Source organism: Protomyctophum parallelum (assembly GCF_964188405.1).
Source record: "Protomyctophum parallelum genome assembly, chromosome: 1".
Taxonomy (NCBI): domain Eukaryota; kingdom Metazoa; phylum Chordata; class Actinopteri; order Myctophiformes; family Myctophidae; genus Protomyctophum; species Protomyctophum parallelum.
The window spans coordinates 56,406,957-56,434,692 of NC_139697.1; the positions used below are offsets into that span (position 1 = coordinate 56,406,957).

The 27,736-nt window shown below is 42.8% G+C and overlaps 2 protein-coding genes across 2 annotated transcripts; both read right to left on the reverse strand.

Moving 5' to 3' along the window:
* Nucleotides 1–935: 935 nt before the first annotated feature.
* On the reverse strand, nt 936–9,686 carry ddx52 (DEAD (Asp-Glu-Ala-Asp) box polypeptide 52). Its single transcript, XM_083788524.1, has 15 exons — nt 9,576–9,686; nt 7,932–8,172; nt 7,450–7,580; nt 7,064–7,249; nt 6,519–6,662; nt 5,866–5,977; nt 5,700–5,772; nt 5,072–5,275; nt 4,262–4,352; nt 4,030–4,152; nt 3,394–3,544; nt 2,613–2,688; nt 2,142–2,213; nt 1,360–1,659; nt 936–1,129 (listed from the first exon to the last, which is right to left on the reverse strand). Exons 1-15 carry the CDS (start codon nt 9,660–9,662, stop codon nt 1,060–1,062), a joined length of 2,061 nt encoding a protein of 686 aa, XP_083644650.1. The 5' UTR covers nt 9,663–9,686; the 3' UTR covers nt 936–1,059.
* Nucleotides 9,687–11,479: 1,793 nt separating this feature from the next.
* Nucleotides 11,480–27,279, reverse strand: heatr6 (HEAT repeat containing 6; the record flags this gene model as incomplete). Its single annotated transcript, XM_083790899.1, has 20 exons — nt 11,480–12,283; nt 14,555–14,759; nt 15,482–15,578; nt 15,770–15,894; nt 16,389–16,511; nt 16,624–16,758; nt 16,934–17,020; nt 17,114–17,236; nt 17,406–17,812; nt 20,798–20,897; nt 21,512–21,718; nt 22,264–22,438; nt 22,766–23,028; nt 23,221–23,367; nt 23,853–23,954; nt 24,082–24,196; nt 24,379–24,494; nt 24,874–25,014; nt 25,230–25,337; nt 26,998–27,279. 20 exons carry the CDS (start codon nt 27,277–27,279, stop codon nt 11,691–11,693), a joined length of 3,651 nt encoding a protein of 1,216 aa, XP_083647025.1. The 3' UTR covers nt 11,480–11,690.
* Between the last annotated feature and the right edge of the window lie 457 nt (nt 27,280–27,736).

Below are 27,736 nucleotides of genomic sequence, written 5' to 3' on the forward strand. Positions count from 1 at the left end.
CCAGCCTAGTACAGCCATTCTGTACTAACCCTCCTCCATGCTAAACCCCTTATCCCTAAACGGCTTTGCCTTTGTTGAAAAACATTTTTTAATAGTTAAAATAGCCAATGTACAAGCTCACATGTCGAATCTCCTGTCTGTAGAAGACTGGCTTTTTTTAAACCAAAAATATACTGTGTGCAAACTCCTATTAACAGCATTTTTCTTTTATTTATTCTTTCATAGTTTTAGTAGCAGATACAGCAAGCTCTCCAAAATCACCTGGTGAACAGCTTTGTTGACTCTGGTCTTGATAAAACTGTCTCATGTAATATTTTGAGGTACAGGATTTTTGATTTTTCATGATCTATATGCCAGAATAAATATGCCAATATTAAAATAAATAAGTTTTGAAATATTTCACTTTATGTGCAATGAATCTAGATTTGTACCTTTCTCAATGAGACCCTATTCTTCCTCCCAAATAGTTTCTATTGTTATTGTTATGTAATATTGTTATGTAATATTGTAGAATAGCAGATCAAAACGCATTGGTGTGTGAGCTTGTAGATGGACTACAATCATTTGGCCAATGTTTGACCAGTTTTATAGTAGTTTGACGATACATTTTGATGCAGCAATGGTCTTTATTTCATTTATTCATTTCCCCTTTTTAAGATCTTAAAATCCTTAAATAAAAGAAAGAAAGAAAGCCCCGACCGACAGGTGGAGAAATTATGCGCTTTTATTTAAAGTTATAAGATTACTACAAATGGTGTACTGTTCTGTGTAGCTTATCACTAAAGTAATACTTTAGTGTTAAAATGTTTGCATGGATGATACAAGAACACTGATACCAGGTCAACCACATTGGTGTGGTTGACCTTAAGACGGTTTTGTCCCAAGGAGTCCATACCGGTGTTGAGAAGAATGAAAACACATGTCTGACGTCATTAAAAAAACACTTCATTATCGTACTCTGGTAGAAAGTCTAAAGAGTTCACCACACAAATATGGTAACCAGCAGTAGAATTACAGCAAGATATGCTGTACATCTTCATGTTCGTCTTCTTCTGTACTTCAGGCTGTTGGTTCATTCTGCTTTTGTACACCTCCCAGCTTCTTATTCTTTACTTTTTTCACAGGGGAGCTGGGGAGAAAAAAAAGGAAAAACTACAGTATATGCATTTTGGCTTTCAAAAATAATATATAATTCTCGGTTTCTCTACAAATAAGTGATGAAAGTAATACAAGAAAAACAATGTATGGTCTCACTCTTAATAGGCATGTGTATGCATGAGTTGAGGTGGGTTGTGTGAATACTACCCCGTGTGTCGTAATTGTGAGCATTGTTTTTTTTTTAATAAATAAAATACTTACTCTTTCAGTTTGGCTCCCGTCTTAACCGATACTTTCTTCTTCTGCTTGTCTGTTGCCACTGGCTTCTCTAATGTCACTTCCTTCATCTTCTCTGCATTCTTCTTCTTCTTCTTGTCTCTTTTCTTCTGCCCATCTGATCTTTTAGGCGTCTTTTCTCCATTCTGCAAACCCTCTACTGTGCTTTCCTGTCCTTGCTTAGATTTCCTGTCCTGGGTGGGATTCTTCTTCTGCAGGAAACGTGGTGTTGTGCAAATAGTGCTCCTTTTGGGAGGTTTCTTCTGAAGCCGTTGCTTCACCTTACTGGACACAGAAACAATATACAGCCCCGTTAATGCTACAGTCTTTATACCTTTCAAGCCATTTTGTGTAATTTTGTCCAAGGTGAGTTTGTCCAAGGCTAATCTTGCAAACAACTGCATGCCATCTAGAAATGGGTCGGTCTGTAAACCACTGGACCAATTTTTTTACTTTAAGTAATTTCATAATGGAAGTCAATGGCGGTCTTAATGGGCTGAAACCGTGCCTACAATTGGAGTCATAGACAATGATATGTCATAGATATTATTAGCCGAGGTAGAAAGAACGCATGGGAATCAGAAGGTCCCTAAGTTTTCCCCCTGGTCTATCTGACAAAGTGTCCCTGAGCAAGACACTTTTAATGGCATCAATAAAATGCATACAGTATATGTGAAAATGTAGCAAATACCCCAACAACAACTAGATAAGCGACATCTGATCCAGTCTTGTTTAACCAATCACAATTCTCTGAACAGGTACCATACCTGTGTGTCTTCTTGAAGCCCACAATGTAGCCAGGCACAGGACAGCCAGCTAGCTTAATTACATTGGCGATGCTGTAGAACAGACAGAACAGACAAAATTGTTACTCAAAGTGTAGATAAAGACCAGGCTAAGCAAGCCTAGTTGAGCTGGATAGCTAGCCCACTTCTTTGGGACTACGGAGTAAAGTAATGGTCTGTTCTGGTTGGATGAACTAGAAGTTGTTCACTTCTTTTGAAAGTGAATCAAATATTGTGCACTCCTGACTTTTCTGTTACAAAACATTGGCAAGTTTCTGTCCAGTTTTATTTATTTACTATCATGAATAGTGAAATATGAAACACCTGTGCAACACTAGTGGCTGTGGGATACATTTCCATGTTGACTTTGTCAGGACAGCTAATCTCAAATTCAAACAAAATAGCAGTTTTTAAATAATGCCAATGGCGTGTATTATACCCCGTGGCGTGTACCTGCGCAGTAGTGGCTTATCATTCTCTGTGAAGAAGGTGATGGCCTTTCCTGTGTGTCCAGCTCGACCAGTACGGCCTGGAAAGCAGCATGTGTAGATGTTAAGTCAAAAACCAGGCTATATTATACATAAGATTTAGACTTATGTTGACACTATGTTACACTATAAATGCTGTTGTAGGCACCAATGTCTTTTTCATGTCATCATTAATAGTTTTACTACATTATAGTTAATATTTTAAGGCTATGTCTGATTATTAAATATTTCTAAAACATCATAAAACAAGTACAAAGTATCTGCAAATACTAATACATAGGGATGTCCCGATACTGTATCTGTAAAGTATCGGCCCTTATTTGGTCATATTGGTATCGGTAAATATGCCAGTCTAACCACAGATCCGACACAGGTGTAAGGGGTTGACACTATGGCAGGTAAATAAAATGTTGGGGCATGTGGAGTTTGCTTTTGAGTGCACATTTTTGAGTGAGGAGTCTGCTATAAACACAACACGAGATAAATAGCTAGATAGCTATAAACACTATTCCCAGTCGGTGGACAAAATAAGATATTTTTCTTTTTTATTATAATATATATTATTCTCTGGTGTCAGTATTCGGTACCGGCTAACACAGAAATTATGGCATGGGGATCGGATCGGAAAGGAAAAAGTCGGGACATCCCTACTAATAGATAAGAAACAGATAAAGCATGCAATGAAACATTGACAGAAAGGGAGAGAAAAACTAAAATACATTGATTACTGAAGAGGAGGAACTAACCAATCCGGTGGATGTATTCAACAGCACTGGTGGGGAAGTCATAATTTAGCACCATGTTGACTCCCTTGAAGTCGATTCCTCTAGCAAGCAGCGCAGTGCAGATCAAGACCCAGATCTTCCCTGAGCGGAAACTGTTGACAACGTTGTCTCTCTGGGAGACATTGATAAGAAAGACAACTATCAACTTACACAAAGAATCATGGCTCAAAATTCCTTATACCTTAACGCTATGACTTGGCAGCTGGTCCAGCTGCCCCCGCGCTATTTTGAAAAATCCCGGCGCATTAAAGTGTTAAGGGCAAGAATCTGGGAAGGCCCTTTACCAATGCTGTTTGAACACCCGACTATCTACTGCCTTTATATATAATCACACCTTTGTGAAGTGAGGGGCGCTCTTATCATACAGTACGTCATCATACATCTCATTCTCAACCAATGACACATCTCCCACGCAATCACAATTTGCGTCCTCACTTTTGTCTTCAATGTATGCGTTTACACACTTTCAACGTTTGTGTTTACTGCTGGGCATAGGAGGGGCTAGCACACCTCAAAAACAATTTTGTGTAATCCCAAGTCCAACATGTTCCACATGAGTATCTGTGCAAAGTGATTGTAATACACTTGCTGTAGTACCTGCTGCTGCGTGCGGTCAGCATGAATAACATCTACATTGATGCCTTCGTACACCAGTTCATGGAATAGCTCCCGTGCACGATCTATGGACTGTACAAACACCAGCATGGGAGGCAGGAACCCCTGGTAAGAGAGTCAGTAAATTGAACAAGACGATTAGAGAGAAAACATTCAGAGAAAACGTCTGTCGCTCTCTCTCTCAGTTAATCGCATTTATAAAAGGTATGCATACCTTTTTGACGATGTTCCTCATGGCCACGAGTTTTCCGTTCTCTGTCCCCACAAACAGCAACTCCTGCTCCACTGTTTCCACCGCTGCATTCCTGAGAACACAGGTTATTCAACATGTAAAACAAAGATAACACTGTAATAGTAAGTAAGCCTTGCCGAGCCATGAGGCCCTATCTCCTGTTTCTGCAGCGTGAGGCAGCTAGACATAGACCCCTGGACATTGACGCTAGTATGTCACAGGGAGGCATTGGGAGGGACAAAGCAGGGAAGCATTGGGTCCCGTTTTGAGTCCTTGGTATGACCCGGCCGGGGATCGAACCCCGACCTCCTAATCCTAGGGCGGACACTCTAACCGCAAGACCAATGAGCTCACTGACCTCACAACAATTAGATTGTGCTTCTGTGAGTTGTGTCCTGTAATGTACCTTGTGTAATGTATTGTGTATGTCCTGTCTGTATCTTGAACGGTGACGTCATGGACGCAAAGCAAATTTCAGTGAAAGCTGACAATAAAGTTGTATCGTATTGTATTAAATGAATCATGAAATCCCTAATTAATTTAAAAAAAAAGTAGAAGTGCCATATGTAATTTTGGGCATAATAAAGTGCATCTAATCAACAAAGGTTTATCTAATCAACCAAATGTCAATTTTCTCTAATCGCTAGCTCAATGTGCTTATCAAGGGTCACAAAAACGAGTTACAAACAGTAAAGAAATATAAAGAGTCATTCTAAAATATATTAGAAAGAAATGTAGACCTAGTAGATGCAGATAGAGGGGTCAGGGTGTGTTATGTAGATTAAATGCTACCTGTGTCCGATGTTGACAGAGACCAGATTGTCCAGATTTAGACGGCACCACTTTGCCACGTCTGGTGTGCAGGTGGCACTGTAGAAAGCCCTGCGGACCTTGGGACTGGTACAGGCCTGGAAAATAGTGGCAAGCTGGTCTCTGAACCCAGTTTTACCATCTTCAAACAGCTTGTCAGACTCGTCCACTATCAACCACTCCACGCTGACAACACACACACACACACACACACACACACACACACACACACAGAAAAAACACAAAGTCAAACACAAACTCAATGAACCAAATATCAGTGTAATTTGTAAAGACAACACACACAGTCTGTCACGATTATGACATTTTACTTAATCATTAATTGTCTCAAATAATTGCAATTAACTGCGTAATTGCGTTTCTGACGTTGAACATTGGAACAGAGTTTATAGAATTTTATTAGGACCCCATTAGCTGGTGCAAAGCAACAGCTAATCGTCCAGGGGTCACATAAAAAAAAGATGTTTGGCTTTTAGGCTTCGTAAACAAAGGTGCACAGGGAACATGACAAATAACTTCCATATTTGAATAACTTTAAATACAAATGTTTGAAAATATGTGACACACACACACACACACGTGTCATTGTCACCTGCTTAGGTCTATTGCTGGAGGGTCCTGATTGAGGAGGAAGACGAGTCTGTTTGGTGTGCTGACCAGAATATCTACAGTGACAAGAATGAGAACGAGGGAGTGAGAAAGGGGCAAACCGATGAGAGAAGAAAGACATGTGCATTTGGCATCTTCCGCAGTCTTACCGTATTTTTTGTTTGACTGTGGCCCATATTTCTTGGCTGCGATGGAAGTCTTGTCAATGATGTGAACTCTGAAGCCCAGTCCCTCAGACAGACGAAGTATCTCTCTGTGTGTCTAGATGTCAGTGGTGGAAAGTGAAAGTAGAAATACCACAATATAAAACTCTGTTGCAAGTAAAAGGCCTGTGTTCAAAATGCTACTTGAGTAAAAGCATAAAAATACACTTAAAAGTACCAAAAGTAAAAGTGCTAAAATGTTTGAAAATAGCAGATCTACAAGATCACAATAGATCGTAAAGTGGTTAATATATGTAATAATAATTTATATTAGCAAAAACTAGTACTGGTAACTAGAAAAGGTTTTCAAATAATTGTAGAGGATAATTGCGCTCTCATGTACATGCTCATGTACAAGCTAAACAAACAAATCAGGATCAGTTGAAACACAGCTGGATTTCACTTGTTTCACAACTGTGCTGTCTAACAAGTTTACCTGAGAAATCATTAGGCATTTTGCGGAAACATTTCCATCAGTAAAACAAAAAGCTTGCCGTGGCAATTACCTACTGTTGATGATCAACCTTCAACTTCATGTATAAAAAAACAAATAGATGACCTTATTGAGTGTGAATGCATGCGTGTTCTGTAATGTATACCTGACTAGCCAGTTCTCTGGTTGGGGAGATGATAACTGCTCTGAACCCCAGGTTGGCTGGTTGCTGTAGATGAGCCAGAAGAGGAATGCAGAAGGCTAGAGTCTTCCCTGAGCCAGTAGGAGCACAGGCCAGCAGCTCACGACTCTGTGACACACACACACACACACACACACACACACACACACACACACACACACACACACACACACACACACACTTTGATAATGCATTACAGGGGGGGGGGGGGCAATATATATATATATAGGCCTATATACCGTATTCGGAATTTGAGCCACAGTCCAAAACTTCAAAACAAACGATCAAAATAACAATTCTTCTACATTCTCTAAATGTGTAAACTTCTTGTAAATTAAGTAATGCTGATGTTTAACAAAAAATTTACTCTTGAGTACTCAAGAGTTAAAGATCTAATAAGCGTCCATTTGGTTAGCAACTCTCCATCATATAGCTGGGGACCACCTGGAACCTCCTCAAGGACGACTGGTTGATAATATAGGGATTGTGCATTAAAAAGGTGAACTCACATGCATCATCAGGGGTATGGCCTGCATCTGTATGGGCGTTGGAGTGTTCAGCCCTGCCTCTCTCAGGTTGTGCAGCACCCGCGCATTTAGACGGTACTCGGACTGCAGCTCCTCAAACGTGGAGACTGGGTCGGGCAAGTCACTGCCATGTACGTTTATACGGTGCTGGGCACGAATGCGGTTCACCTGAATCGGAGCAGAAGGCACAAACTCACTATTACTCACAAAGATCAGACAATGAAACATGCAATTAAAAGTCACGTGCCGTTCTAATGGTTCACATGGACACTACTAAACGCTGTCTTTTGTGTACGACAATTTTACAAATTTTAAAAGCTTATGTTAATCCACATTTGTTGGCGTTCCTCAACAAGTCAGATAGATACCTTTTCCTGGTGGAGATGCTTCAGCCTTTTCAGTGAGGTGGTTTCGTTCCCATCCTTCTGAAGAGTTTTGGTCTTTCTGTCCAGAGAAGAGGTCCAAAGGATGCCAGAGCCCTCCGTCTCTCCCCGAGAGGCTTCACATTGAAATGAAACCACACGAAAGCAGCTTTGTGATCTCTGTGATGGTTACATTCTAGAGCCCAAACCAAAACAAAGGGTCGGGTTGGGACAAAACGGTTTGAAGGTAAACCACACCAATGCAACTCCTTGCAAACTCAATGAGTCGCATTGGTGTGGTTTACCTTATCCCGACCCGAGCCCTGGTTTGGGCTTTTGAGAACCATGTTTAGAGTAGAAGAACTGAAGCTTATAAAGAATAGTCAAAACGTATGTTCATGTTTACATGTCATACATATAAATATGTTATTGACCACTAATAAGTGATCAACAACTAATGAATCTGAACTCCTGTGATGATACTTTACCTTCCGTGTCCACCTGGCTACATTTCTTCTTTTTCTTCTTCTTTACAGTTTTCTCCTCAACTCGTTTCCTCTTAACTCCAGCTTCAGGTTCTTGTCCCACACCTTCCTCTTCATCCCCATCAATAGCCTCCTCCTCCTCCTGTTCAGGCATGCTCGGAATGCCATTGATTGTCCCTGAGCCAAAGTAGTTGATTCCAGAGAGAACGTCCGAGGAAGCCTCCCCTCGTTTGGGTCTCGACATCTGTACAAAACAACACACAAAGGTTTATAAAAAGTCTGCCTCCACAAACCGGTCTCACAATCAAACTCCTTAATTAGTAATGACTGCTGTCTGACTGCTGGTCTCGGACAGGAACAAACTGCAGGTTGAAAAGACCCTCAGCTCTGAACTCGGTAGAATCTGCACCTGGCTCGCTGATAACAAACTATCCTTACACCTGGGAAAAACTGAATCCATCCTCTTCGGATCAAATAGTAAACTCAGCAAGGCAGATGGCTTCTTGGTTAGAGTGGGTGACAATATTATCACACGAAAAGATCAAATTACCTACCTAGGTTCCATCCTGGAGGCTAATCTTTCCGGTGATAAAATGGCCACCAACGTAATCAAAAAAGTCAATCAAAGAACAAGATTCCTTTACAGGATCTCCTCACTGGTCAGCAAAAACACCTTGAAGACCTTAACAGGAGCCCTCGTACAAGGTTTCTTTGACTATGCATCCACCTCTTGGTACCACAGCACCTCAAAGGCCCTTAAAACAAGGCTCCAGACCTCCCAAAACAAACTGGTCAGGCTCCTACTTGGCCTCACCCCCCGAACCCACCTCACCCCTGCCCACTTTGACAGGCTGGGATGGCTTAGGGTCGTCGACAGAGTACAGCATCTTGCAATGGGTCTGGTCCACAAGATTCGATACACCACCAAGATACCCATGTACCTGTCTAAATACTTCCTTAATGTAAACGAAGTCCACACCCACAACACCAGAGGGAGTGCAACAAACCATGTACAACCCAGATTCGGCACAAACAAGGGACTAAATTCTTTTCGCTCCTATGCCACCAAAATGTGGAACGCCCTACCAACAGTCATTAAGACATGTGAATCCCTTGACTCCTTCAAAACCGCTCTCAAAGGGCACCTACGGATGGCTGCAATTCGAAACTGGCCTCTGTAAAATCTGAATCCCCCCCACCCCCCCACCCTCACTGTATATTGTATATTTTCCCAGTGCTTGTATATTTTCCCTTTTTTGCTTCCCATATGATGAATTCCTGTTCTGTTCTTTAGCTACATAGAAATGTCTATTTGTATGTCTCTAAATGGTTGTATGTCTTTAAATGTTTTGATGAATTGAACAATGTGGACCCTGTTGTAAACAAGTGTAATGCTTAATTGGGTCGTCCACTCACAGTTGACAGTCTTTGTATTGAGTTTGTGCTTAAAATGTACTGTAAATTCTACAAACTGTTAATAAATATTTCAATCAATCAATCAATTAAGGCACACGAGTAAAAAGGCTGTTGACATCACAGCAGGAGTTCGTACTACTAGAAATCAGCATAAAATGACGAACTGGTGGAAATTCACAATTATTGGCCGTATTGTGTTGATAGAGCAACAGTCGGAGGTTCCAACATTACCTTAAAACGTTCAGCATCTTTCCCAAACCTCTTAAAATCAAACTTTGCTCCCGATCCAAGCTTTCTGAACAAGTCGAAGGCGTCCATGGTAGCAGCGTGCTACTCTGTCATCAGTAGTCAACATCCGCAACATCCAGCCAGCACTTCCTGTAGATAGAAGTGGCCATGTTGCCCTCTGGTGGCTGCGATTAAAACAGCAAGAACTATGTTGATCTCTGAGAAGCAGCCTACATTTGTCAATAATCTCTTATTATATGCGGGCTGCAAATTTGGTTTCAAGATTTTATTGAACCAAGTGTCATTGTTTATCGTTGCATAGTCATCTAAAAATTGTAAAACAAACAAGTATACTATGGGAAATAACACAGGGAACTAAATGGGACTCTTCTAAAAAATATTCCTCCAAGTGACTTACAAATATAACATAATCGATGCATCTGAACAGTATATAGTTCATATCTATAAAATATTTAAGTTCAAACAGTACTATACCATTACTTCAGTAGATATGTTATGAAGAATAAAAAGCATAAAGCACAAAACACATTTCAAGACAGCCTTGAAGTTAATATCCACAAGTTAAATACAAGTAAAGAGGTGGTGATAGCCATGAGAGGTATGAGGGGTGAAATGATCAATAAAATAATTGATTCATCAACAAACAAACCACATCTGATAATAAACTAAATTAAAAGCTATGTTCTTGACTGCTGGAAACAGATTAGATAACATCATTTGTACATACATTTATTTATTATCTTATTTTCACCATCTTATGTACATTCATTGGATTGCTTAATTCATTAAAAAAAAAGTTATGAAAATTATTGTTAGTTGCAGAAAAAGTATGTTGCCTTCATCACTGTAGTGTGATGTCGTCTCTTCCAGGCCGCTCAGCTCCTCTAGCGCAGTGGTTCTCAATGTGTGGTCCGAGGACCCCAGGGGTCCTTGGTGGGTTCCAGGGGGTCCCCAGCTAAATTTGTTAAAATAGCTAGCAGCATCACAATTATCTTAACCACTTTATCCATAAGGTCACACTCACAGCACAGAGCACACTCTGAGCTTGTACATCTGCTAATTTTGAAAAGATCTTAATAATTTTGAGGGAAAATAAATCACACATCTTTTCTAGCCGTCCCTGGCACGACACACTTTCAGATGGTGGTCTGTGGCCAAATAAAATACATATCAATGTGGGTATTCTTGACATGAAGAGGTTTAAGAACCACCGCTGTAGCGTCTGACTTCTGTGTTCTCCTGTTTGGGCCTTTACAGTGAACAGGGTTAAGTGCCATTCACACTGAGCACTAATAAAGATAAAACTATATTTTTTATAGTTCTAGTCCTCAGTGTGAATCACCCTTTAGGGGGTGTCACCATCATGAAATTGTACTTAATGCTTAATTGTCAAATCTTAATTGTCAATTGTGATTAACGATTTAATTATATTTTTGTCACAACACAGAATATAAAAATAGTATTAAGTTTGGCTTTTAGGCTTTGTAAACAAAAAGCTGCACAGGGCAGATATGACAAATAAGTCAAATAAAGAAATAAATGACTGACAATGAACGATACCAATTATCAAAATAATAATTAAATACAATGTAGGTCAAAATAAGCTATATTGCATAATTTTATACTTTTGGTTTAAATAGTGGAAATAGCCAACCTAGATGCTTGTGAGCTTGTAAATTGGCTATTTCCACATTTTTTTTTAAATGTATACAAACATTTTTCAATATGGAAACAATGATGAGGATTATTTAACCCATTCTGACCGGGCACCCATTTTGGTGTCAGCATCATGTTATGCTTTAGCTATTTAAAAATAGCAGATCTACAAGCTCATATCGCGCCACCGAGTGGCGCGATACGAGCTTGTAGGTCTGCTATTTTTGAAGAATCGAAGAACGTTTGACAATTTTTAGAATCTGATCTCAGGTCAGAATGGGTTCATCAGACCAGTGTGTGTCCAGTGGAAACCTCGTAAGAATCTGATCTCAGGTCAGAATGGGTAAATAATTGTGACAGGCCTAAACCGTGTGGGACAGCAGCATGCAACCAGGGGTCAGAGGTTGAAGCGTGAAAGCTGCGTCCAAAGTGGGACAGTGGTCAGGTGGAGGAGTCTGCTTTCAGTTCCTCGCAGCTGTTGAACAAATCCTCCAGGAAGTCTACGACCACCTCCTGTGCACCTTTGTCCCCCTCTTCATCCAACCTCAACTCCTTCAGTCTGTTCAGAGTCTCCTGCAGGCTGAGTATTCTCTGCCGGGGGCTGGAGCGATCAACGTCACTGCCCTCTTTCTCCCCCTCCGTGCTCTCCACCCCTTCTCCTCCCACCTCTCCGAGGAGGTATTTGACCAGGTGCTCACGCACGGCCCTCCCCGCCTCCCCGGCCAGCGACGCCCCCAGGGTGGACATGTCCTGCGATTGGCTGAGGCTGAGCAGGTGCAGCAGAGCCTGCGACAGCGTGTGGCGTAAGCTGGCACAGTAACGGTACTCCAGAAAGTCATGGGTGTCTTCGCTGTTCTCCAGGGCCTCGGCCAGGGAGCGCCACACGTGGCCGAACCGCTCTGCGTCTCCATAGCAAGCCCGGAGGGTGGGAATGGAGAGGGCAGCGGCGGACTTGATGCGCACTTTGAAGTTCTTGCAAGAAGTGACGACGCAGCAGAGGGCGGAGAGCGCATCCCTGGACCATGGTGCAGAGTCTTGACGGAGAAGACCGGGGGGAGGGGGGGGGGGGATATAATGGTTTGAGGATGTTATATTTTGCAAAACACCCAAGAGTATGTGAAACAATAATACATACACACAATCATTACAAGTTACTAAAGAGAACATTATATTCAAGCTGTATACCATCCAAAACATTCAGGAAATAAAAATAATAATGACCTGCGTTCCAATGAATCTAACGTAGTTGGTATTTATTCAAAAGCTCTTACATTGGTTCAATATTTATAAAATACACACACACACACAAAAATAATATCAGATCGACAAGCTCACAACGCGTCACTTGTAGATCTGATATTTTTGCTACTTTTTCGCGACACTCTTGTAGAGCACAATACTATGCTTAACTAAAGCCCATAGATAACGTGTGTTGTATAGAGCGTCGCAGTCCCTCCCCCTTTCAGAACGACGAGTGGCCCAGGAAATGAATCGCAATGCATTTTGCCCATAGGCTTTTCTTAAAGTATTTATTTAAAGACGGTTACGCCGCGGACAAAGCCAACTCGGATCGTGACAAATCATGACAATGAACACTATGTTTTGGAAAATGAAAATGAATGGAGAACCATTTCCTGGGCCACTCGTCGTTCTGAAAGGGGGAGGGACTGCGACGCTCTATAGTCAAGAGGAAGATGAGACACCAGACCCAACCACAGAGAGGAAGATGAGACACCAGACCCAACCACACAGAGGAAGATGAGACACCAGACCCAACCACACAGAGGAAGATGAGACACCAGACCCAACCACACAGAGGAAGATGAGACACCTGACCAGACCCAACCACACAGAGGAAGATGAGAGACACCTGACCCAACCACACAGAGGAAGATGAGACACCAGACCCAACCACACAGAGGAAGATGAGACACCAGACCCAACCACACAGAGGAAGATGAGACACCTGACCCAACCACACAGAGGAAGATGAGAGACACCAGACCCAACCACACAGAGGAAGATGAGACACCAGACCCAACCACACAGAGGAAGATGAGAGACACCAGACCCAACCACACAGAGGAAGATGAGAGACACCTGACCCAACCACACAGAGGAAGATGAGACACCAGACCCAACCACACAGAGGAAGATGAGACACCAGACCCAACCACACAGAGGAAGATGAGACACCAGACCCAACCACACAGAGGAAGATGAGACACCAGACCCAACCACACAGAGGAAGATGAGACACCAGACCCAACCACACAGAGGAAGATGAGAGACACCAGACCCAACCACACAGAGGAAGATGAGACACCTGACCCAACCACACAGAGGAAGATGAGAGACACCAGACCCAACCACACAGAGGAAGATGAGACACCAGACCCAACCACACAGAGGAAGATGAGACACCAGACCCAACCACACAGAGGAAGATGAGACACCTGAACCAACCACACAGAGGAAGATGAGAGACACCAGACCCAACCACACAGAGGAAGATGAGACACCAGACCCAACCACACAGAGGAAGATGAGACACCAGACCCAACCACACAGAGGAAGATGAGACACCAGACCCAACCACACAGAGGAAGATGAGACACCAGACCCAACCACACAGAGGAAGATGAGACACCTGACCCAACCACACAGAGGAAGATGAGACACCTGACCCAACCACACAGAGGAAGATGAGACACCAGACTCAACCACACAGAGGAAGATGAGACACCAGACCCAACCACACAGAGGAAGATGAGACACCTGACCCAACCACACAGAGGAAGATGAGAGACACCAGACCCAACCACACAGAGGAAGATGAGACACCTGACCCAACCACACAGAGGAAGATGAGACACCAGACCCAACCACACAGAGGAAGATGAGAGACACCAGACCCAACCACACAGATGAGATTAAGGCCGCTATCAAAGCAAAAACCTGGACTTCCACAACACGTCAACAGTGCCACAGGCTGATCATCTTCATGCCACACCCCATTGATGAAATTATTAAATTATGGCCAATCACAATAGGCGTCTTCAATTTTCTGCCCTAACTTTTTATCCTCAATATGTACTTTGCTCAGCCAATCAAATCATTGCTATGGGGTGCTCACTGCTCAGCCAATCAAATCATCACTAAAATTCACACAAACAGACAAAGCTGGGCATAGGGGGGGGGCTAGCACCCCTCAAAAACATACAAGTTGAAATATGGCGATACAAGGTTTCTGCCTGACAGCAACAACGTATTAATTTCTACCTTTACAGTGAGTGTTTTATTACCTAGAGGCAAGGCAGGATTTCTGAAGGCGTTTCCCAGTGCATAGCAGGCGTTCCAGCGCACCTTCATGGTGGCCTCTGATTGGACGGTGTGCACCAGGGCACGGACAGCGTCCTCCAGCGGCCGCTGGAACGCTGCACGGGTCAGCTGACCACAGCGCAGGAAATGCAGCAGGTTACCCAGCGCTCGAACTGCGTTACACTTCACCTGGGGAGGAAGCGGTGGTGGGAAATGCAATGTAGAAAGTTAAAGTCCAGAATTCAAAATTTACTTGAGTAAAAGTACAAAAGTATTGGTTATCAAAATGTACTTGAAGTACCAAAAAGTAGTACTAATACTAAATACTAGTACTAATTATGCAGAATGGCCCATTTCAAGTTTTCAAATGTAGAATAAGCTTTGGAAAATCGCGACAATGTAGGCAGAAAAGCAGACTACTGATATCACTGCAGAACAGACATATTTCATGTATCAGAAATATTTTTCAGGGCTGTGATGCACACTACCGTTGCGTAGCTCTGTGCAAGTAACGCATGTGTAATACAGTGATTCTCAACCTTTTGAATGTCATGGACCCCCGCGTTGATGATATGCATTAGGACCACCATCTTATATTAAAATGTTATTTGGGTGGACAGTAGGTGTCAAAGAAAATGTGGAAGGTGGTGTCAAACGTAACATGAGACCACTTTAAATTAGATTTGAAGACCTGGAAAGATCTGGTTTGTACAATTGGCTATCTCTGGGATTTGTTTTTAACTGTTTTTAAATGTGTGCTTTCTTCTAAATCTTTTGTAATAATAATAATCAAAAACAAAATATAAAAGGAAATGCACTCGCAACCCATAGAAATTGATCCACAACCCACATATGGGTCCTCACCAACTTTTTGCAAAGCGGTGTTGTAATACATGTTTGAGTGGTCTCACCTTGTCCTTATCTGCTGAGGCTTTAGTGGCTGACTGGAGCATCTTTAGCAGTAGCATCTCTGACAACTCTTCCTGGAACTCCACACCTAGGCTCTCCCTGGCCAAGAGTTAGAGAAGTCATGATAGCATGTGAAAATTAACTAGGACATTTTTTTCCCCCATGCATACTCATGCACCCACAAACCCACACAACTGTGATTCATTTCCATTTTTGCTCTGTAAATGTTTTTGAAATGAGTAGTTGATCTTTCAACAGCACGTTTAACATCTGTGCGTATGCTCACTTACATATTGATGATGAGCGTATCGGTGAGGTTGCCTAATGACCAGGCCGCCTTGACACGCACATTAGGAGAACGATCTTCCAGGGCGGTGAGGATGGTGTTGGCAGTATCAGCAACAAACATCACATCCTGCAAAAACAGGAAGGGGGGATAAGTAACCTCTTGGTAACAATACGGATATGAGGAGATAATGTTTGGGTTGTACACATAATAGTAAGTATATGTAAGCATATACTGCTATTCTAATTTCCACGATTACAAATCATAGTACCGTATATTGAAGCATTTTATAATTATTTGGGAAACCAAAGGAAGAGAAAGGAGACATGTGAGACATGACAGGAGTCTGATTGAAACTCTGGTGCACACGGCTCACAAGGAGCACAGATTACTAACTGGCTGAGCCACCAGGAAAACCCAATGTTCTGCTTTAGTATTATACTAGTATAGTATAGTATATTAGTATAGTATTATTATTAGTATAGTATTAGATAGTATTATGGAGAGAGATTTTACAATAATTTGGTTCCCCTAATCTCCACGATAAAACGATGTTCACATCACAAGCATCTCATTATTTTGCATCTCTAATAAAAAGGCTTATGGGTAAAGTAATCGCCTACCTCTCTGAGACAGGGGAAGACTATGTAGACTCCCAGAGCTCTGACAGCTGCTGCCTTCACCAGAGAGTTGTCGCTGTAGGTCAGCCCCAGAAGAACCGTGATGCACATCATCTGCATCTTATCCTAAACACAAGAATAAATCAAAACAATACTCAAATCTTAACCCTGGTGCATTTATGAAACCTGGCAATGCATTTGAAAGGCGTTTGCATACATTTGCTGTATAAGAACTCACGGGCAGCTGAGTGAAGGCCTGTGGCAGTATGGAGGACAGAGCATCACAGGCGCTGGTCTGCAGGGTGGGGTGCTGCTCGCTTTGTAGGGCTCCGTTCAGCGGTCCACTCAACATGTCAGACCAAAACTGCACCACCTACAGTCACGGTTTGTACGGGTTGTTGTCCAGACGCCAATATCAAGCAAAACATTTTAAGTACATTCAATGTGTAACACCACATTTCTACAACCTCTTCAGAGCAAAGCACTAATCAACTAAATAAATATGAATTGAGCCATATTAAAATGCATAAAGACAGGTTTGTAATTACCCGAGTCATGGGAACCCTGGAACTCTCAGGCACAGTGCTCTCTGCTTTATACTGCTGGATGATACCCATCCCCATTTCCTCCAGTAACTAAATGAGCAGAAGGAAAAGATGACGCTGATGCTGCATGGATGCAGAGCTCATGCATGTCAATGACCACAGCCTAAAGGGTGTTCATGGTACCTTGGCTCCATGGAGCTGTATGGCGGCTTCTGGCTCACGCAGGCAGCGAGCACTCACCTGGCCCATCTCACACAGACACACCTGGGCTAGAGAGAAGTAACCCCGCACCAGGTGAGCTAGCACCTGGAACACACACGCACATATGCAAGTGGAGAAACAGGGACAAGATAGGGGGAATTAATAGGATACAGACAGAAATAGGCTAACAGAACAGTCAGAGAAGAACAAAATACAAAGAAAGCTTCTCATATGATCATTGTCATTGGAAGTCTACCTAAAGACAGTCTCTCACCTGAAGGGCCTCCAGGCGGACAGGGGCAGGTTCCAGAGAAACGGCTCCACCCATTCCTACTCCCTCACCGTCTGATTGGTCCTCCCTGGGCTGAATCGCCAGGGAAATGCACAACTGCAGCAGCCACGGCGGACTGGCCTCCATCTCGCTCGGGGTGTGAGGAGTGCGAGGTGAAGGGGTGTGCGGTGGGCGCTGTGGGTTGTGCTGAGAGTGTGCGGTTGGCGTGCGTGAGGGCGAAGGGACTCCGTCCCTTTGTCTCCAGCTGAGCGCGGCTTCCTGCAGCGTAAAGGAGCCCGCACTGCTGCTGCCCTCCGGCTGTCTGAGGAGGAGCTGTACCTCTGGGAGAGGGGCCTGGGTCATTACCAGCGACCCGTAGAGTGTCAGGACCGACACACGCACGTTCACGTCTGAAAAGGAGAAGAGGCAGGTGAGGGGTCGTTTCTTTATTTTAGGATCATGGGCTGTGAAAGACACAAGAAGCAAAACACTGGCTGATGGTTCGCTACAACAGACATTTGCATGCATAGGGGTGAGAGGGGCTGCCGGTACCATCCTTTGTCGTTTTGTTTTTCGATCACGTCTTTTTACAGGCTAGACTGCGCAAGATCTAAATTGACTGGGCATGTGCCCGAGTGGCCGAATGGACACTACGCTTCTGGGTGTGATACAGTATCCGTTACAGTTGATAAGGTTTATGACAATGTGTTTTCCACAAAAGTGAGCCTGCAAAGCAGTTCTTCTGGCAGACAACCTGCTGCGTTGCAACACATTGGGAGTTTGTAAATCGATAATATCTAGATTTGCAGTCAAACACTACCTTCTCACTCTTTAAACCGTCATTGCTGCTACAGTACCTGCTCACCGCTGCTATGATTTGTAAACTCTGACCTCCACTAGTAGATTCTTCTGTTTCTCCTCGGGGAGGGGGGGGGGTTATTCTTGCTCACTCCCTGTTGTTGTGACATCACTGACAAGCTTGATGTAGCCAACCACCTGAACATCTTCTTTACAAACATTGCAACAAAGCTGGTTAGCACACTGCCCTCCCACTCTGGGCGTTTTGGTGTAGAGCACATCAAAGCCTTCTACAAAAACCTTGGTGTTTGTAAAGATGATTTCAAAATGGCAATGGTAACAACCGAGGAGGTACTTAAAAAACTGAGTGCCCTCCAACCCCACAAGGCCACTGGCCATGACAATATCCCCTCCAAATTTCTCAGAGACTCAGCCTTTTCCATTGCTCCAGTCATCACCCACATAGTTAACCTCTCCATCAAACAGGGACAGGTCCCCCAAGATTTTAAACTGGCCAAAGTAACCCCCTTGTACAAAAAAGGGAGTAAATTAGAACCTGGCAACTACCGCCCTATTTCTATTCTAAGCTCCATCTCGAAAGTGATGTTAAAAATAGTCTATGAACAGGTTGAAAAGTATCTTGCCACTAATAAATTGCTGTACGAGTTCTAATCTGGTTTCAGAACATCCCACTCCACTGACACATGCCTCCTCTATTTGAGCGACCACATCAAACACGAGGTGGACGCTGGAAAATACTGCGGCATGGTCATGCTGGACCTCCAAAAGGCTTTTGACACCGTGAACCACTCCATACTGGTTAACAAGCTTAAAGCTATTGGTTTTGATAGCACATCAGTGAGCTGGATGCAATCCTACCTGGAGGGGAGAGAACAGATGGTGGAGGTGAACGGAACACTGTCCCCTCCCCTCCCAGTGAGCTGTGGCGTCCCACAAGGAAGCATACTAGGGCCTTTACTGTTCCTAATATATGTTAACGACATGACTTCAGCTTGTGACTGCAACTTGTTCCTGTTCGCAGATGACTCAGCACTGCTGGTCTCGGACAGGAACAAACTGCAGGTTGAAAAGACCCTCAGCTCTGAACTCGGTAGAATCTGCACCTGGCTCGCTGATAACAAACTATCCTTACACCTGGGAAAAACTGAATCCATCCTCTTCGGATCAAATAGTAATCTCAGCAAGGCAGATGGCTTCTTGGTTAGAGTGGGTGACAATATTATCACACGAAAAGATGAAATTACCTACCTAGGTTCCATCCTGGAGGCCAATCTTTCCGGTGATAAGATGGCCACCAACGTAATCAAAAAGGTCAATCAAAGAACAAGATTCCTTTACAGGATCTCCTCACTGGTCAGCAAAAACACCTTGAAGACCTTAACAGGAGCCCTCGTACAAGGTTTCTTTGACTATGCATCCACCTCTTGGTACCACAGCACCTCAAAGGCCCTTAAAACAAGGCTCCAGACCTCCCAAAACAAACTGGTCAGGCTCCTACTTGGCCTCACCCCCCGAACCCACCTCACCCCTGCCCACTTTGACAGGCTGGGATGGCTTAGGGTCGACGACAGAGTACAGCATCTTGCAATGGGTCTGGTCGACAAGATTCGATACACCACCAAGATACCCATGTACCTGTCTAAATACTTCCTTAATGTAAACGAAGTCCACACCCACAACACCAGAGGGAGTGCAACAAACCATGTACAACCCAGATTCGGCACAAACAAGGGACTAAATTATTTTCGCTCCTATGCCACCAAAATGTGGAACGCCCTACCAACAGTCATTAAGACATGTGAATCCCTTGACTCCTTCAAAACCGCTCTCAAAGGGCACCTACGGATGGCTGCAATTCGAAACTGGCCTCTGTAAAATCTGAATCCCCCCCCCCCACCCCATTTCCCCTCACTGTATATGTATCTTTTCCCTTTTTGCTTCCTATATGATGAATTCCTGTTCTGTTCTTTAGCTACATAGAAATGTCTATTTGTATGTCTCTAAATGTTTTGATGAATTGAACAATGTGGACCCTGTTGTAAACAAGTGTAATGCTTAATTGGGTCGTCCACTCACAGTTAACTGTCTTTGTATTGAGTTTGTGCTTAAAATGTACTGTAAATTCTACAAACTGTTAATAAATATTTCAATCAATCAATCAATCAATCAATGTGATATGTGATATCATTATGTGATATTTATAACAGCCACTAGATGGTAATGATGATGACTGTGCCACACCTATATCATGGACACACCTACACACATTTCCAGATCTTAGAATAGAAGGTATGACCTGTATGCTACCAACCCTACCAGTTCAAATAAAGAATCATAACAAGAACCAATGTTTCTTCATTGAGATACAGAAACATTACACCTGTTATTTACAATACGCAGAAGGAACATGACACCAAACGCTAAAGCTATACTGAAATTACATTTGTATTATTAATAAAGCATTGTCATCCACACAACATGTCAGACTGAACAGAGGATTTAAACCATCAGTGTACAATACACAGCAGACTAGCATCATTAAAGCTCTCTTTCACCAGGTTGGAAAGATCTCTCACCTCTGTCATGTATATATGGACGGATCTGTTTCCATATAGGTGTGAGCAGACCAGGTCTCAGCCGCTGGTAGGGAGCATTGGTCACCAGGTAGGCCAAACACTGGAATAAAGAACAATTAGTATTTGTACTCATCCCTGGATATAATTACTTCTCTGAATTTGACCCATCTTGTGGTTCATTGATATATACAACATTTATCAAATTGTTACAGCACACAGGGAGCAATGGACTCTTCGCTAAGCTCCACCCACTCCACCCACACTAAATTACGGGATTTCTCCATATAAATAATCGATCATTTAAATAGCAAAAGTTAAAAATTCGCTTCTAATCTAGTCAACAAGTGGTGTTCCTGGGTATGTGGAATCTGTTGCTGGTTCATAGTCACCATTGCGTTATTGTGATATTCCTATTGTTTGTGTGTGGGAGAAATAACATGACAGTGTAGTGACGGTTGCTAAGCTAGCATTGGACAATGGCTTTTGGGGTGGGGTTTAGAGAAGGGTCCATTAGGGGGGTCTTGCTCAGGGACACTGTACTCGACACCAAGTATGGAGAAGTGAACCGGGGATCTTTAGATCTTCAGACACAGAGTGCTGCCATACCTCCTGAGCCACTGCCGCAGTAACGGTAACAAGTCACAGAATCACAATGCTATCTTACACGGTAAAATATGGTGTGTAAAATAAAAAACAGTGTACGTGTGTTTATACCTTTATGACCTGCGTGAGTGTGTGAGAGGAGGTCTCGGCCAGCAGAGCCAGGCTCAGTGCGCGGTGCAGCTCTCTGATGGTGGTAGCCACAGTGAAGGAGAAAGGCGTGAAAGACGTACGGGGAGACGACGTGTCTTCGGCCACGCCCAGGAACTGACGAGAGCCGTCCAGGAGGGCGGATAACACCTGGAGAGCACACGCACGCACCTGGAGGATGACGACAGAGGTGAAGGGGTAAATAATACACACAGACACTCACAAGTTCGACTAGAGCCTGACAGATGCCAGATTTTGGGGTCTGATGCTGATCCCGATGTTGGAGAGAGTCCTAGACAACAGATTACTGATGTTTTGACCATATCAAAAAATAGGGGCGCCAATGGCCTAGTGGTTAAGGCGCATACCAAATAAAGGCTCAAATGCGACCTGACATCGAGTCACGTGTTCGATTCCCGAGCAGATTACTGTTGCTGAGTGTCACTCCGTTTCCTGTCATTCTCAACTGTACTATCCAATAAAAGGCAGAAAAGCCCAAGCAAGAATTAAAATTAACTTTGATTTCATTACAAAATCTTATAAGCATATCACATAATAAAGAAACAACTTTTTGATAGACACGTCGGCTGAATAATATTGCCGATACCGGGGTCGCCAAAAAGTCTATATACTGTATTGGCAAAACTGACATATCGGTCTTGCTCTACTCGCAACACACAAGACCCAACAAAGACACACACAAGTGTGTGCTTCACCTTGGGCGAGGGGTCCTTCAGCATAATGGTGTGGAGGGTGAGGGCCGGTGGTCCTCCTATAGGAGCGTCAGGGATGAAGGACGACCAGTATCCATACAGAGTCTTCTTCTCGACTGCCTTCACTGCTGCCAGCAGGCAGTGCAGCGCGCCCTGACGCACGCGAGCATGGTAAAGTCTGAAAGAGTCAAATGCTGAAGTGACCGCCCACACAGCATTAAAAAAAAACATGCATTTGTTGTTCTACCTGTGTGCCTGCCTGGGCAATTACATTAGCTTACATAAAATGTGAATAACTACTCATGGCCACATAGCAAAATATCAATAAACAATGAACAATCATATTCTGTTTTCCCAACAAAATAAAGTGCTGCTCCGTTAAGTATCCTCATTCCATTCATTTTCTACTGTGCATTGTGTTAGCTATTTCCGTAAGACACTTGTTCTCAAAACAATCAAAGAAACTGTGACCAAATGCATGACTTAATTTATTTATTTATTTTACCTCAGTTTGCTTTGCATTCCCCCTTCTGGGTCTGAAAACTCTGATTCAGAACTGCTCATCTTCCAGGAGGGGTATAGAGAAGGAGCAGGGGCTTTAGACCAGGACTCTCCTCCTCCCCCTCCACCACCACCACCACCACCTCTGCCTCCTCCTCTACCTCCTTTCTGAACAACAGGCAGCGCTTCATCTTCATCTTCGTTCTCCCCTCCTTTCTCTTCCACAGCGGTCTTCTTCCCCTTCCCTCTGGACTTCCTCTTCTTGTTCTGCCACAGAGACATTTAGCAAAGGCTGTTTTAAACACTCTTATTAATTTAAGGTGGTGCTAAGTAAGATCTAGGTCTAAATGTTTTCTTTTTACAATCACACCAACACCAACAGTGTGATTGTTTTCGCAGTACAGGGGCCTATTATAGAAAGGAAGCAAAAAGGAATAAAAGCATTTTATAAGGTCTCACCCCCGAGGCTTTTCCTGGTGCGGAAGCTTCCTTCTGAGGTTCAGCGGGTTTAGGTGAGGACAGACCTTCATACTGAGGAAGAGGAGCTGGGTAGAGAACAGCCGGCCACTCCACATTCACACCTGGAGCTCCCTGAAACATATGCCTCTGTAGAACATACAGCAAAATGTTACACAATAAATCTTGCATTCATATCCACGTGGATATGAATACTAGTATGTCCAATTGTCCATGTTGCAATGTCCAGTAGCAGAATAACATACAGAATAGGATGAAATATAATGGGTTTAGTAGAAGTGACTAGCATCACTGTATAATTAAACTAAAACAAATTTCAATTAAAGAAAATAACTATATTTCAGTACTATGCGGTAATTAATGCATGCAAAAGGTTAATGACGCAAAATTCTGAAAATAAATGTTAAGAAAATACTAAGAAGGTGCATAATGTCAAGTTTTTTTTAAAGCCTCTCTTTTCAGACATTGCTACATTACACGTTCTTATTACCGGTATGTTATATGTATTTTGTGAGAGCAAGAGTCCAATAAAGTTTAGGTATATTCCAGGACTTCCAGCATCTGTGCAAACATGTAATATATTGATACATTTATAAAAGTGTAATAGATAATACCTTTAGTGTGGCAAGCAGAGACCCAAGCTCTTCCCCTCCACCAAATCTCCACTTCCCACCTGATAGATAGCACTGAAGACCCTTCAATGCTCCTTGAATCACCTGCACACAAAACAAAATTGTGAGATACAATAATCCAAACTATATTATAATATTAGTTAGTAGTACCTACTACCACAACTAAAAACAAATACAACTAAAATAACCTAATCTAAACTAAAATTCATACCGTGCAGTAGAAGAGTTCGTCAGTTTGGGGGGGTTTGGTTGATTGCAGTGTTTGCAGGAATGCTCTAAAACATGTATTCCTGTATTGGTCCTCCACAGGGGGATGACCAGGAATCCTACATAAGCACAGCACACACACACACAATTATCCTAAAAGCAGCAACATTGACATTTGCTCACTTTTTGTTTTGCATTTATCACAAATTACAATTGCTATGGAGATAAAAGGCCATAAGCCACACAACGTAATAATAGTTAAAATAGTCCGCTTAAATCTTCTAAGACTGGGAAGACCTACCCGAGACAGACACTGGCCATGCAGGTAAGTGCTGCGCGCCGTAACTCCACATTGGGTTGAGATGGGGAGCTGTAGCGTACCAGGACTCCATCCTCACTCAGTAACTCACCAAGGTGCTACAAAAATGAAAATCACTCAGTAACTCAAATCAAGGACCTGTAATGATGACCCACTAATACTTCATAGAACTACAGAACTGTATCTTTCTTGGGTGCTTCTTCTACTCAATTTATCTGACTCAATAAAGAAAAGAACATACAGTCAGTCAAACTTGTGGACTACCCACCAAAAGGCTAAATAAAAAGCCTCCCTGAAAGCCAAGCTGCTCCCAACACCCGAGGTAGAAGTGTTCAAGATAGTGTTTGGAATTAAAGTGTTGCAAGGATAGAAACCATGCTATGTACTCAGAACATAAAATCAAGAATGTACAGTAGTTGTCAACTTGACAATCAACAAGTATGGTGTGACACATAGAACACCCAAACAAACACCTACCTTCTGGCATTGAGGTCCATTCCCATACACTACTGTGGAGAGGGCCAGCAGCACTTCCAGGTGAGTCCATGTACTGCACACACTCAATGCACGGACAGTGTAACTAATCAACACAGTCAATGTCTGCTCATCTACAATTACCTAAAAGAGATCAAATAAAAACAGTGAGTGAACACAAAGTATTCTTATTTTTGTATTTATTTTATGTATCATTACATTCTTTGATTATCATGAGGGAGAGGGAGGTTTTACTTATCTCCCCAATCATCTAAACTCAGCTTAAAGCCTCATAGTAAAAGTGAAAGTGGCTCATCCGACCTAAACACCACTGGGTGACTGTCATAAAACAGTCATACCTTCAGTTGATTGAGCAGATGGTGCATTAACTGGCATAGTTTGACCACTAGATGTTCTTGACTTAGTGGCACCAGACTGCTTGCGTGTCTCAGCAAGGCACACACATCCTGAAAGGCAAATTTACATCAAAATTACCGTATTGTGCCAAATATAAGACGACTCTGATTATAAGACAATCCCTATTTTTCAAGACTCATTTGTGGAAAAAGAACATTAAATGTCAAATAGTCTAGTCCCCGATTATAATATGACCCCGTTTTTTAAGATATTTCCATTGGAAGAAAATGCCTTATATTCAGGCCAGTAGGGTACCTAGCCCTAGAACGGCTCTTGTTGTTACATACAGTATGTACAGTATTTCACATACAAGAGCCATAGAACACAGCCATATATTTGTGGTAGACCGTTGCATGTGCGGCATAAATGTGATAAATGCTCCGTTTGTACTCACCCATTAAATTATTCCAAAGACGTGGAGTGAAAAATGGTCCTCTAGTTTTATATCCATGTGAAAGTTCTGGCACAAAACGCGTATTTAGTGAATTATCTCCACTTTTTCAAGAGATGCACACGGACATCTTTCTCTCCGCGCGAGGGGGGGCACTGGAATATCGATGAACCGATTTTAGATACTTCCTGTTGTCATCACAAATTCACCGGAGAAACACAAAAGTTTGGGTCACACAATTGGCAGGTGCTTTGCGATAGGTGCTGGGTAATTAATCACACCACCTGCCAATTGTGTGACCGCAAACTTTTGTGTTTCTCCGGTCAATTTGTGATGACAACAGGAAGTATCTAAAATCGTCCCCTCGCTGGAGAGAAAGGCGTCCGTGTGCATCTCTTGAAAAAGTGGAGATAATTCACTAAATACGCGTTTTGTGCCAGAACTTTCACATGGATATAAAACTAGAGGACCATTTTTCACTCCACGTCTTTGGAATAATTTAATGGGTGAGTACAAACGGAGCATTTATCACATTCATGCCGCACATGGTAACGGTCTACCACAAATATATGGCTGTGTTCTATGGCTCTTGTATGTGAAATACTGTACATACTGTATGTAACAACAAGAGCCGTTCTAGGGCTATAGGGTACCGTACTCTGGATCATTTGGAGGCTCAAGTATATGGAGAGAAAAGTAACTCTTTATGGTTTCACACTTAAACTTGCATAGTAATATTATGTCATACCATGTATCAGAGACAACAGCAACTTGCAGTGTGCAATACAACACAGCATTTTGAGTATACATATATAAATAATGTGTACCGGTATATTAATCATTTATACAATTATGCCTTCAAGTAACTGTACATTCAGGCAGAATGGCATATGAATGGCAACCTATGGGGGGCCTGTTGAATTAGCTCCGACTGGAACAGGTTCCATTGGAGTGGACCAGTAGACCATTATTGCTGTAAAATCCTGTGTTAATTGATCAATGTTATAATCACCACCACTGTCCACTAGTGGACCAATTAGCTGAGTAGCACAGTAAGCACAGTAGCACACCCTCAGAGGGGTTGTAGTCTTGCTCAACATAACAAGGCAGGTGTAATCTTCTCTCTGTCTACAAATATTAGTCCACATTCCACAAGTTTCAACAGCATACTGCCACACTGAAGAGCCCAGCAGCATCATTTTACAAATCATCTTCCATGGATTTAATCTATAACAGATGCCAGAAGCCATTAAAATGGACAAGCATGAAAGCATTAAGCAGCCCAAGCTGAACTGATGCAGAAGCGTAATAACAGTTACCTCTGGTCGTATAGTGATGGTGGGATTTAGGGTTTTGTTGTAGTTCTCAGAGATGAGCTGGTCAAACAGCAGGTTGAGTTCTTCTCTCAGACTGACTGAGTCGCTCCGCAGACACCTCAGCCTGGAGGAACAGCGAGAAAACTGAGACCCGGCGTCCGACACTATACCTTCTGAAGCCGGGGAGGGTGTGAAGGGCACGGCATCTACAGACAGAGTCACCGGAGGACATGCAGTAGCATTACAATTGTTCGAGGCCGGCAGAAAGTTAAGCGTAGCCGCCATACTTCCAGAAAAAAAGGTCTATATCTGCTATTTCCGTGTATGAATCTTCTTCGTCTGTTAGCTTTTCGGCAGAGACGTTGCGTCCAAGAATTGTCAGTGCCATCTACCGGTCAAGATAAATATGTCACAGGTTTCTTTTTTCAGTTTTTGTCTGTTTTGATTCTAGTGTTTTGTTTTGGTTCTCTCCAGCAGTCCAACTCTATTTATAGACGGGGGAAAAAAATTCAGGTCAGGATACCAATTTCACCCCTTTTCTTTTCGCAGATAAGTAAGCCTGGGACCGAGGCTAATTTCACCCAGGATACGGGGTAAACAAATGAAATGGGAAGTGAAGAAACAAAACAACGAGCAGACACATTTGTATTTGTAACAATATAAAATTGTATGCACGATGGATTTTGTAGTGATTTGGGTAGACCACCCACGGTCCCTTAAGAGTCATGGTGTTGATTCAGTT

Coding starts and splice junctions, on each gene's coding strand:
- ddx52 (XM_083788524.1), bottom strand. CDS start 9,662: ATGGACGCCTTCGACTTGTTCAGAAAGCTTGGATCGGGAGCAAAGTTT. Junction 5,276..5,699: donor CCAGCAATAGACCTAAGCAG/GTGACAATGACA, acceptor GTGTGTTGTCAG/CGTGGAGTGGTTGATAGTGG. Junction 4,153..4,261: donor TGAGGAACATCGTCAAAAAG/GTATGCATACCT, acceptor CTCTCTTACCAG/GGGTTCCTGCCTCCCATGCT.